Below are 13,347 nucleotides of genomic sequence, written 5' to 3'. Positions count from 1 at the left end.
AGGTACCACTTTTATCCCTATTTTCCAGATAAGAAAATAGTCTTAGAAGAGTTAAGTAAGTTAGCCAAGGTCAAGTAGGTAGTAAATGATAGAGATAGGATGTGATCTTTTGACTCTAAAGACCATGCTTTTCACATACTTCCTGTACAGAACATCTTCAGACTCACTTCCAAATCTGTAACTCAGATCTGCCATGGCTCTTTTGTTCAGTGAGGAGAAGAAAAAGATGATTAGATACAACTACCTAGTAGTGACAATGGTGATGGTGCTGATGATGATGATTATATTTTTTAAACACTGACTTGGGTGGAATGTTCAAATAATTTCAACAAGATTTATGATTAAATGTGGGACTTTATTTTTTACCATAAACAATTAAGTTCCCCCAAAACTGACAGTGATCAATTTCTTTTTGGTGGCCACAAAAATATTTTCGTAGCCATGGGTTAAGTTTTACCTGAGACAATTATCTGGATAATCAAGATTTGGGGGTAACATGATTGCTAAGTAAAAAGAGAAAGAGATCTTTTTACAAATGAAATTGACTTTAGCTGTCAGCTGAGCACTATTTATCCACTGGATAATTGCTTTGCCCTACAACCTTTCCACCGCAGATGTAGAAAATAGGTACATGCCTTCTACGTAAGCTAACTATGCCAGCATTAAGGTTTAGCCCTTTCCTTAGGGTTAGCTCTATTCGACTTTCATTGCTTCCTGCACAGGACACCATAAAGGAGGAGCGGAAGCCCGAAGTGATTGGCATTCTCACCAGGTCCTACACAGTCCTTGGTCTCAGAGCCTTAATGACCCTTACATGGAATATGAAACATTTTTTAAAATAAATTTGCAAAACAGACAATGTGTCATTTCAGCAGTCCAAATCCAAACCTTGTTAGAATCTATGAGGCATCAACAATCAAAATGAAAAATAATGACAATTTGCAGTTTTTCAATGAGTATTATTTTTCTCCCCTGGAGTTAGTTGGCTTTCTCTTAGCAACCCAAGAAGAAAGTTCAGCATGTCTTTTATGGTGAAACCTGCTGAAAAACTACCCTTAGATATTGGATCTACAACTCGTATGGGTATCAATGCTCACAGCACACAGTAAATAGAGGATCTGTTAATGCTCCAAAGTAGGCTGAAGCATGTGCGCAAATCTTTCTACTTGGAATCCTGTGTGGATTGGAGAAGTTACGCAGTTAAGCCCTCCTCATAGGGAAGCAGTTGGTTGAGATTTGCAACAGCCTGGAAAATCCCAGATTTTGGCTTTCATTTGAGAACTTCAGAAAAACATCAGTCAATAGTTAAATCTCAAAAGTTTTCTTTTTTCCAACTTGAATCTAAACTAAAATTTGGGAAAGAGACTTACTTCATTTTTTGCCCTTTCATTAACCAATAAACAAGAGTAAAAAGAGTCTATTCTCCCCCCACCCCAGCCCCCTTCAAAACCTCTAAGGACTCAATGCTCCTTCTGCTCAGACCCTGTGAACAGGAGCCAGTAAGCCTTGATAGGAAGGTGATACTTTTAACCCTAGTAAAGAGGGAGTAGGGACACACATTCCCTAGCGAACCTCAGGGCTGGAAAGGGCATGTTGGCAGGTGTGGAGCAAAGCTCTTCCCGGACCCAGAACCTTAAGACAGTAAGACAATACCTAAGGCTAGGATGGTTGGGGATTCTTAAAATGCGTACTTATAAGGGTCCAGTGTTAAGGTTTTCCATTAAAAACAATAGCAGTAAGTATATACATATATACACACACACATCATATATATTTATAAAGTTAGCATTCTCCAAGTTGGGGGGGCGGAGACAAACAAAAAGCAGCAACTCTCACTACATAAATTAGCACTCTAAATCCAGGTGTTAATTAAACAAATGATATAATGATAGATAATTAAAACCCTTCCACATTAAGTTTTGTCTGGGAATCGTAAACAAAACTATTGTTTTGAAGTATGGTGGAACTTTTTTCAAGTAATTCTTCGAAAAGCAGCAAACTTTAAAAAAAAAAAAACTTTCGCTTGTTGGAGATAAAGTATATATTGTTTCCTTTACAAAAAAAAATCTCGGGTCACACCAGCATCACAAAAGAAATATTCGAAAATCCCAGAATGCCCTTCGGAGAAAAATTTCAGAATTTCTAAAGCTTCAGGGCTAACCATTCTCTCCACTGATATACTGAGGTCACGTTATTGTTCAAAAATAATAATAATAATAATAGGTCTAACACCTGATTGCAATGCAACGTGTTGTCCATTTCACCCTACGAATTCATTCAGAGGCTATCTACCTGACAATTGTCTTTAAAAAAAAAAAGGGACCTTTCAATTTTGCACAGTGATTCGTGAGCTTTTGAAGCACCTCTCCCCTTAGACATATTCTGAACTACATCAATTAACAACACAAGTTTGGTTTCTGGGAACGAAGGGGGGGTTTAGCTTTTGCCCTAGCATCGAGGCACAAGCAGAGTGTGGCAGCCGGGGCCGGAATCCTCGGAGGCAGCCGTGCAAACCCGCGTCCCCCGCGGCGTCCTCGGATGCACCCGCGCCGCAGGCCGCGGCCGGGGCGCCCCGGGGAGCGCGGGGGGCGCGGGGGGCCGGGGGGCCGGGGAGGGGCGCGGGGCAGCCAGGCGCCCGCGGGCCTCTTACCTTGTTAGAAGCCATCTCACTGACGGAGCGGTAGGTCTGGATGGTCTCGAGCTGGTCTAGGCACCAGTCCAATTCCTCCAGCGTTTCCATTGCTAATTTTTGATAAGATTCTTCTGCAAACAAACACACAGGCATGTAGTTAGGCTGGAGCGGCTGCAGGCTGTCCATCGCCGCGGCCCCGCTGCCGCCGCACACCCCGGAGCTACTGAAGGTCGCCCCGAGCTCCTTCATGATTCGCGCGCCGACTCCTGCCTTCCAGCTCCCTCCACCAGGAGAGCAAATCACCGCGGCGCTCCGCCTGGGACGGCTGGTGCCAGGGGTTCGCGCCGCCGCCGCCCCCCCAGCCCCCGCCCCCCGCGGGGATGAGGTGTCCGCGATCTACCAAGAAACTTCCTCCGAGGAAGAAGGCGGGGAACCATCTCTCAGAGGCTCATCTGCATACATGTGTCCCAAACCTAAAGGCAGAAGCAGCGAGTTTTCTCAGGCTCCCTCTGCCTTAGTCATCCTGGGGCTCTTTAGGGTGCGTGATGTCATTTCTGAGCGTTTGCAGGCTAGAGGAGAAATGAGAAAAGCCTTTTCTCATTTTTGCTTTTCTTCTAAATGAAACGCAGGGGGGAAGATTGGGAGGGTGGCGCGGGGTGGGGGCACGGACAGTCAACGTTGGGAGGCGAGGCAGTCAGTCACTCATTCCTGGGGATGTGCACACAGTGGAGTGACTTTTAACTCCGCAAACACCGACCCCCAGCAGCTGGAGGTGGTGGCTCTTCCTCCGCTCTTCTGACTCTCTCCCTTAAGGAAAGGCAAAATGAAGTTTCCCTGATAAGACTTGGGTCTGAGAGAAACTGGAGTTTTTTACACGTTTATGGGCCACAGTAGGTAGGCAGCTCTTGTTATACTAAACAAAGCTAAAACTTCTCTTCTCCAACTGTCAGGATCACTGGGAAATTCTGAACCGGACTTTCAGTTGGAGCCAGATGGGGACACTGCAGAATTTCACTTTGATTAAAGTGGGGTGCTCTGGTTTGTGGTTACAGAACTCTACAGACTTTCTAGAAATGTTTCTCAATTGTCCATTCAAAAAATATTATTTTTTAAGATCATGTTTTTTCTTTTTTGCTGGGTGATAATAAAGTTCTTACTGAATGGTCACAATATATCAATTCCATACTCAAACATTGAGGAGTCTGAACTAATACTCAGGAATATTGACTTAAGACCTCTATGCTAGTAAACTCTGAATTAACTCAATAGATAGATGCTGGATGAATTAACGATGCTACAGATGGTTATAAAAAGTCAGACTCTCCTGCAACCATGACTGATTTTGAAAGGAACAACATTCATTAATTCTACCAATCCTTCTGGAATGCAAGCACATAATAGGCACTAATAAAATCAAAAGTCTTGTTTGGAATTCTCCTAGAGAGATTACATACATCCCTGTCAAGTTTAGAATACATTTTTTCCTATGTTCATACAGAAGTCTGAAGGAGACCACATACCCTTTTATCATTATTTGAAATTTTGTGTGTGTGGCACTCATACTTGAACCCGAAGAAAAGAGAATAAGCACAACAGACTCTAAGAGACTGAGATCACTTGCCCACAGACGCACATTTCAAAGAATAGATGCTTTATGTATTCCTCGAATATGCATACACCTCAGGATAGCTTGGGGTTAACATTCAATATCCTGTATGTCATACTTAAAAAGCCCCAAAACCGCTGGAGGTGTCTTCCTCTATTTTTTTCACACTCCTCAACAATGTGCAGACAAGAACTGAGGTGTTTAGAGTAAAACTCATTTCAAGCCAGACTTACACATACCTTCTCCTTTCCTCCCCAGTTTTGCTCAGCTGCCTCAACTTGCGGAATCTCCTCACCCCCTAGTGTGTCCAAAACACTCCCTTATTTCCTCTAGTTCCCTCCAGAGGAGCACTTCTTCCAAGGAAGCTTTTCCTGAAGTGCCCGAACCTCCTCTATCCCATTCCCAGCCTCTCATCAAAGGAAAAGTCCAACTACTTCCCAACTACTTGGACTTTACCACCTTGCTGTCCATATCACCCCGTGGTTCTCTGGTACCTGGGATGCTCAGGGCTTTTGAATTGGCTGATATGCAAAATGACTGTAAGATCATCTATCACCGTTCTCCTTCTTGGAGAGGGAAAAAAAGGGATCCAATTTCCACTCAGGGTTGACAAAAGAACTACAATAATTATAGCAGCAAAAGCACTAGAAAGAGGGAGGACTTTTCAAAAATCCACAATTAAGGGTTACCTGCCCAGCTCATTCCCGGTCTGTGACCCAGAACAAGGACACGTGAGCTCCTAGAATTAGTATAGTAGTGATTTGCCAGTGACCGGCCAGTGAATGTGACAGGCCCTTCCTCTCCACTGCCCTTTCTTATAATGGTCAGCTACAATATTCTTTAATTCAAAGTTTTTTGAAGTTAATGTGGAAGTTAATGACAATTTGTTCCTTTTCAGATTCTTAATCTATAGTCAAGACTTTGTGTCCCATTTTAGACCCTTCTTATCACAGAGACTAAAGTGGGAGGCACAGATGTCAGAGTGGGCTGAGTATATGGGCATCAAACCCCTGCTACTTCTGGGTAGTACAGCCAAAAGAAAGGACGGATGCTGCTCACGAACTTCCTGACTCCAGCACCAGCGCCAGATCTGGAACCTACCAGATACTCAGTAAATATGCAGAGGAATGGAGACCAAAGTGCCTGCCCAAGTAGCCTGCAAATACTTGGATATCTAGAGGCTGAATGGTGCATCTGTAGTATTGTGGCTAGCGCACCAGTTCTGGAGTGAGACTCAAGCATTTTGAGTTTCTCTTCTACTGCTTACTGTGTGATGCTGGACCTCAACTTCTACATCTTAAAATAAGGATAAGAATACTTATCTCGTAAAGTTATATAGGGATTAGAGAGAAAGCATTAAAGCTTCTGGTATGGTAGCCAGTTCTCAGTAGATGATCAATCCAGAGAAGCATAACTCTTAATAGTAATCAAAGTAACCCAGGGCCTGGCATTTGGGAGTAGTGAGGGATAGGAAGGGAGATAGAGGACTTGTGTAGTCCACAAAGGGTGGAGCTACATAATTTGTGGGGTCCAGTGCAAAATGAAAATGCAGGGCCTCTGATTCAAACAGCAGGAAAAGTGCTGTTGAAAGTAGTAAAGTATGAAACTCTTTTTTCCTTCTGGAATCTCTCTCTCTCTCTCTCTCAACCTGTCATACTGGTATTTTTGGGGTTTTGTCTAAGCATTTTATTTTAGGATAGCTCTAGATTTACAGAAAAACTGAAAAGCTAATATAGAGAATTCCTAGATAACCCATGTTTAGGTTTCCTTATTGTTGACATCTTACATTATTATGGCACATTTATCACAATTCATCAATGGCATGGTGTGTTCTATTTACTCTCTAATACTGTGTTCCCTCAGGCATAAGGATACCACAAGGAGAGTGCAGACCCTCACAGGCCCCAGCCCCTGCATCCAGTGACTGAGTGCAATACACAGTTCACAAGTCACAGGGCTACCCCTATCCGCCAGCTGCCAAACTCATCTCCTGTGCCCCAGCCAGGGCCAGGCTCTGGGGAAGTCAGACATTCCCTTCCTCACCGTACCGATGCACCACTCCACAGCAGATAGGTGGCCCCTAAGGATGCCACAAGTTCGGCATGGGGCATACTAGACACCCAGATCAGAGGTGGACAAGAGGCTCACTCCCACCAAGACATGTCCTGGTCTACCATGGTACTGCCATGCCAGCCCAGGCCAGGGATGGCTGCGACCATGCCCCATGTGAGATTTTGCAAGGCACACATGCCCAACTCAGACCCTCTCTGCACCTGCACCCTGAGGCCCTTCTGGGAATGGATGGCAAGGATGAGGGATGCTGGATGAGTTCTAGGGTGCCAGGGATCAAGGTGGCTGATGACATGTCCAGGGGAGGCAGGCAAGTGGCAGGAAAAAGGTGGGACAGCCTAAGAACCAAGGCTCCAAGCCACTGGAGTAAGTATATTCTATTTTACCCTCAGATTTCACTTACAAAACATAAGATCAAAGATAAAGTTATTATAAGTTTCAAGATATCAACTATGGGGCCCTGCTGGATATGGGGCACTATGCATCTTGCACAGGTTGCATGACCGTGAAGCTGGTCATTTCCTGTCTTACAAAAAAAAAAAAAAAAAGGCTCTGAGAATGAACAATGCTTAATATCACAGAAGCAAGGCTCAAGGGGATGGGAGCAAGTGATGGGACCATGTATGGTCATGGGATTGACCCTATTTATCACAAATTTCCAGAGGGACAGGGAAAACCAAACTCTCATGTGTTTTTCCCTCTACCAAGAGTGGCAAAGAGAGATTTACTTCCTCTTGTAGGTCTGGTAGGAATCGCATTTGGCCCTGGTAAACAGGAAGAAAGAATGGATAAATAATTATAGTTAATATTAATCTGATAATAATATGTGGCATTCATAAATCCCTCTCCTCAAAGGAGCTCCAAGGACACTACTCATTTATCCTTGCAACATCTCTGTGGTAGCCACAGGTATGAAGAAGAGGTATGATTATCTATAATTTACCTTAAGGCACAAGCCAAGAAGTCAGAGGTTAAATTACTGGAGCAGGATTCCTGGCAAGACCATATCTTGGTCTCTTAACTAAAGGATTCAGCTCCACACTGAAAATGCACGAATCCCTGAAAATGCTGATTTAGGGTGGCATCTTCCCCTTGGGTATTTTCTGTTTAAAATTGTGTAATTGCTTTCTTAAATGTTGTCACCTTCTTGAGTCTCCTCTTCCCTTTTCTGATGTATCTAACGCAGTCAGTAGCGCAAGGAGACTGTGTGGTATTTACTCAGAAGACCTGGTGTGGTTCTGGTCCTTCATCTTGCTTCAGTTGGCTGACCTAATGCAAGTTACCTAAGTGTGCTGAGACTAAGTTTCTTTATCTGGAAAGTGAGGGTTAAGAAGAAAACTTACCCTATTCTCAGTGGGAAGGTAAAATAGGAGAATGTCCACAAAACCAGACTGTCAACCTTTAAGTATTGTGCACATTTTGTAAATATCACATTTATTATTACAGATGGGATATAGATACATTAGAGAAAATTACAAAGAGGCAAACATTTTATCACAAACGTGATAAAAATGTCACGTTTTTACTAAGATCATTATTAATCCTTTTGTGCATATCTGTTCATGTATGTGTGTGGAGATCATACTATACAAACTGTTGAGTTACACTTGTTTTAATGGTTTTCCAATTCAACTAATACTTAGCCCACATTCCAATTTCCCCAGGTTTTTTTCTACATAAATCCAGTAGAAATGTGTGTGTGTGTGTGTGTGTGTGTGGTGTGTGTGTATAGAGAGAGAGAGAGAGACAGAGAGAGGTGTGGGAAAGGACAGACTCAGAGATGGGAAGGGAAAGGGTAATGAGAAATCTCAGCCTGGCCACAAAGAGCTAACTCCTCATAGCTGGAAAACATGGAAATAGATCTTAGCAGTAAGGAAGTCAGTGACCCAGCTGGTAACAGACCTCAGGTATCCTAAGAGTTGGCCTCACACTCAGTGCAGGGAAGTGTTATTATGCAACTGATCTCTGGGTAAAGTGGAGACAGAGGCCATTTACACACCTATATCATTTAAATTTTGAAGCCCTGAGTATCATAATTCTTTTTTTTTAATTTTTATTTATTTATGATAGTCACAGAGAGAGAGAGAGAGAGAGAGAGAGGCAGAGACACAGGCAGAGGGAGAAGCAGGCTCCATGCAGGGAGCCCGACGAGGGACTCGATCCCAGGTCTCCAGGATCGCGCCCCGGGCCAAAGGCAGGCGCCAAACCGCTGCGCCACCCAGGGATCCCTCATAACTCTTAATACAGATGAGAATTTAGCAAATGAGAGCATCACATTATAGCCCAAATATAAATTTTCTACAAATAATATCTCAATCCAATTTTTTATTGAGGTGTGACTGACATACAAAAGAGCTGTGCATATTTAATATGTACATCCTGATGAATTTGACGATAAGCATACGCTTGTGAAACTGTCACCATAAACAACGTCATAAACTAAACCATCACCTCTAAAAGTTTTCTTCCTCCCTCTGTGGGTATGGGGGTGTGCATGTGTGTTATGAGAATATTTAACATAAGATCTACCCTCTTAACCAATTTTTAAGTAAATGATATATTATTGTTAACTATATGCACTATGCTATACAGTAGTCTTTAGGACTTACTCACTTTGCATATCTGAAACTATGTGCCTTTTGACCAACACCTTCTCAATGCCCATTCCCCCAGCCCTTAGCAACTACCATTGTACTCTCAGCTTTTATGTATTTTACAATTTTAGATTCCTGATATAAGGGATCGTTCTAAATACAACTTTAAGATAGCTCCATATGTATCAGAAACATATCCATCAAGTCATTTCACTTTCTGCCCAAAGACAGCACATAGAAAAGAATATAAATAACCTTTTGTTTAGCTTTCTCATATAATTGGCCTCTTCCCAGTAGAAAAGGTGGTAGTTATTTTCAAGGTTATGCAATAGTTAAATCAATCAGAACAACTGTCACATGCAACAACAGGGATGAATCTAATAAATGTAAATGTCAAGCAAAAGAAACCAGATATTGCAAAGCGCATACAAATGGAATTCAATTTATATAAAGTTCAAAAGAGGCAAAAATGAATCTAGGTTATCAAAAGTCAAGATACTAGTTACTGTGGAGAGCTAGTGACTGGAAGGGACTTAAGGGGGGGCTTCTACAGGTGCTGGTAATGGTCCATCTCTTGCTCTGACTACTGGTTACATGACTTTAAAAAGCAAATAATAGGATTTCTAAAAAAACACAAATTTCCTTTCCTTTTGTTGAACTATAGAATGAGTAGCAACAGAATTTGAATAAATCTAACACAGCTGAAAAACAGCACCCCCCCAATATGCTAATTTATATTGCATAGATCAGAATGCTCCTACTAACTCAAAAGTCAGTGGAACACATTGGAGTCTGATCCAGACATTTATAAATCCTGATGGTGCCGTTCATTTCCTAGCAGTGTAACCTTAGACAAGCTGAGTAGCCTGACTATGCCTCTGTTTCTTTACCTGTGAAACAGGAAGACAGCATAAACTAGCTGTGAGAATTAAGGGAAGCAACCAATGCCAAGTGTTTGGTACAGCGCTCACACGTCAGGAACATTTTTATTGCCTGTCCCCATCCCCAACCTTATCCCTATTCCTGGTCACTTTCCTGAAGGTAGATTGCCACATATTTCATAGCTGAGCTGGGTGGAGTTTTGGTCTGGAGAAGAGTACATGTAAGTGACTATGAAATCTTAAATTGTCCCTCCCACGGTGTGACCTCAGATAGGAACTGCTTCTTGGTTAGGTTAGAGTTTATTGATGTTCACTTCTAAAATATAGACCTGGCCTGATATATCATTCTGCTTTCACCAAATCCTGACTGACACACCAGATCAGAGGACCTTCAGAAGTAGAGAACTATACAAGAGAGCTGTTTGTTCATTTATTCATTCCACAAAAATACATCGAGTATTTAGTATAAGCCAAGCCTGATGCTCAATGCTGGGTGTTACAGTAATGAATGAGACATAGTCCCCCTGCATTGAATGATCATATAAGAAACCCCTTTCCCATTCTCCAGAATTACCCCTCTGTGAAACGGGGTGCCTTAGCAGCTTCCTCCCCTTCCCTGCCCCCTGTCCCAAATTTATACATTATCTTTGTGAAAATTAGAAAAATGTGCCTTCTCTCGGCAGACATTGCCCTTGGGCAGAAAGGTTGGGAAGTGACGCATGGGCTGAAATTCAGCTCTTCTCATCACCTGGCTGAGTACCTTTGATCAGTACCCAAACTACACAATGACCTTATGCAATGGCCCAGTGGCACAAACTAGCAGGAAGCTTTCTCCCACATGACTGGGAGTGCTCTGTGAAAGCAGAGCACAGAACACAGAGTCACAGCAAAATCCACACTTTAACCTCAAAATAAAGCAAACCCTTGACATTGAAAGGAAAGTATCCCAAGACCTTTCCTAGCTCTTAATTTGTGAATACCATAATAACTGAAATAGCATTAAATAGGCCTCTATAAAATAGCTTAAAAATTTAATTTAATAGACTAATTATTACCTTTAAATACAGTTTTTGTTTTTGTAGACAAAGCTTCTAAAGCAAGCGCCCCGCAGGGGGAAAAAGTATTAAAGAAGTCCTTCAACAGGAAAACTAAGAAACCACTCTTCTGATCCTTGGAGGTGAGAAGTGTGTATTAATTGGATTCTCTGTATTCGGCCTATGACTCTAGCTTTATCCACAAGCTTCTAACCCTGTAGATGTCCGCTCTAGGTTCTTCGCACCGCACCTGGAAGTTAGCAGGCTTATTTCATTCCTCCGTTGCTCCTCACAACGCAATGAGTATTTGTTAAAATGCAAAATAGTTGCATACATATGGAAATCAGCCTCTCTTTATTTCAAGGTGTTAAGTTGTGGCTATTGGTCTATTTATTTAGTGGTCTTGGTTATGATTTTTTTCCCCTTATATTAGCAATACTTTTCTTTTAATTGTAAGTTCTTATGTCCAAAGGTATTTATTTTCTTTCGATGAATATCTGGTAAATGAAATGTACCTGTGTTAGAGTGCAACATTTCAAGAAGGCATGTTGCTTTAACCTCGAGTAAAACATTCTTAGAACAAATCACAGAAACTGGAAGACATTTATACATTCTGTAACATAGTTCTTTCAAAGGCAGTTTGTAAGCCCTACGTGGCCTTTCTCTAGGCAGGACTTTGTCACTGTGTCTCTATAAATATGGAACTTTGCAATTGCATATGACAGGGATTTCGCTGTGGGTGGATTCACAGAAGAGGTTCACTGCCCTCAAGAGAAATAACAGTGAAAAGTAGGTCATTTTGATGTCGATTTCTTTAGCAAACTCCTCTAAGACTAGAACTTAAAAAACGTCCAATCCAACTAGCTTTTGTAGTTAGTAGTTAGTTTAGTAACTTGACAGTTTACCAAGTACTTTCATTTGCAAATCTTAGTTTTTCCTTGAAATATAAATCCCATGAGATAGAAATTATTATTACATATTATTATTAAACACTTTCTATTATGCATGAGAGGAAATTGAGGCTTGTTGGTGTTTAATGATTTGCTCAAAGTTATCCAATGAGAGAGAGATAAGATGAGAGATTGGGAGGAAGGAGGGAGGTAGTGGGAAGGGGGACAGCCAGCAGGGAGGGAGAGAACCTAATTTCTCTGATTCTAAATTCCATGGTAATTTTTACTAAGCTAGGGGCCCTATTATAAACAAATGGTCCACCTTCTTCTTTCACCCAGGTGGGCTTAGACAGAGCAAAACTATGTTTTTGATGAGCCAGCCTCAAGCTCTATTCCCTTCTACCCTACTTCCCCCTCTTCCAATGGCCTTCTCCTTACAGAAACCTGCTCTTCAGAAGGACTCTGACTTTAGCATTTACTTCCTAATGGGAATCTGTACTTATCTAGGCAATAGCTCACACTATCAATGTGAAAGAGTACTCAAGGAACTTCATTGTCCACTGTGTTAGTGTTAAAGAGCGGTGACACAAGAAAGTGATCAGAGGTGGAGGTAAGTTGCTATCCAAATATTTTTCTAATACATTAAATCTATGCAAGAAATATTTATGAAGAAGATACAATGATGGTTAAATCTTAGTCTCTGGAACCCGATTGTCTGCGCTCATATTCCAGTATCACTACTTACTGTTACCTAACATTGTATTATAATTTCTCTATGCCTCAGTTTCCTTGCCCATGTAATGAGAAAAATAATGGGAACTATATAGTAGATTGTAGTATTTAATTAGTAAGTAATGTAAAGGGTTTAGGACAGTACCTGGTGTGTTATAAGTACCAGATAAATATTGGCTATTGTTTGTTGAATATGATCAAATATTTATTTATTTGATGAGTTGATTTTTTAAAAATGTTTTGAGTATAATTGACACACAATGTTACATTAGTTTCATTAGTTTCAGGTGCACTACATAGTGATTCAACTTCTCTATACATTATGCTATCTATGTTCACCGTGCTATGTCCACCGTAAGTATAGCTACCATCTGTCACCATACAGTGCTGTTACAATATCATCCCTATATTCCCTATGCTATGCCTTTTATTCCTGCAACTTACTCATTCCAGAACCAGAAGCTTGCTATTTCCTACCCTCTTCACTCATTTTGCCCCTCCTCCTTGCCATCTCCTGAAACCATCATTTTATTCTCTGTATTTACAGGTCTCATTCTGGTTTTTGTTTGCTTGTTTATTCATTTGTTCTTATAGATCCCACACATAGTGAAATCATACGGTATTTGTCTTTCTCTGTCTGACATATTTCACTTAGCATCATACCCTCTAGGTTCATCCATGTTGTTGCCAACAGCGTGATTTCATCCTTTTTTATGGCAGTGTAATACACATACACACACATACATCTATGTATATATACACATACTACACACATATATACACACACACATATACACTATATGTACATTATTATATAGGTATATCTATACACAAATATATATATATATATACACACACACACACCAACATATATACACACCATATTAATGAATAGATTTTTTAGTGCC

At 41.3% G+C, this 13,347-nt stretch overlaps 1 protein-coding gene across 7 annotated transcripts in view; it reads right to left on the bottom strand.

Moving 5' to 3' along the window:
• The window catches only part of PDE4B (phosphodiesterase 4B), a 541,893-nt gene that overhangs the window by 37,133 nt on the left and 491,413 nt on the right, over positions 1-13,347 (bottom strand). For 6 of the 7 annotated variants that reach the window (XM_072820651.1, XM_072820652.1, XM_072820655.1 and 3 more), the window contains one exon: positions 2,651-2,763. In XM_072820651.1, the coding sequence (XP_072676752.1) occupies positions 2,651-2,763 (113 nt within the window). Of the gene's footprint in view, positions 1-2,650; positions 2,764-3,032; positions 3,190-13,347 lie in introns of those variants that run through there. The other variant, XM_072820656.1, reaches the window with a different exon arrangement.

The sequence above is a fragment of the Canis lupus genome, chromosome 3, assembly GCF_048164855.1.
Source record: "Canis lupus baileyi chromosome 3, mCanLup2.hap1, whole genome shotgun sequence".
Taxonomy (NCBI): domain Eukaryota; kingdom Metazoa; phylum Chordata; class Mammalia; order Carnivora; family Canidae; genus Canis; species Canis lupus.
Note: the sequence above shows the minus strand (reverse complement) of the source record. Positions and strands in the feature narration are given on the sequence as shown.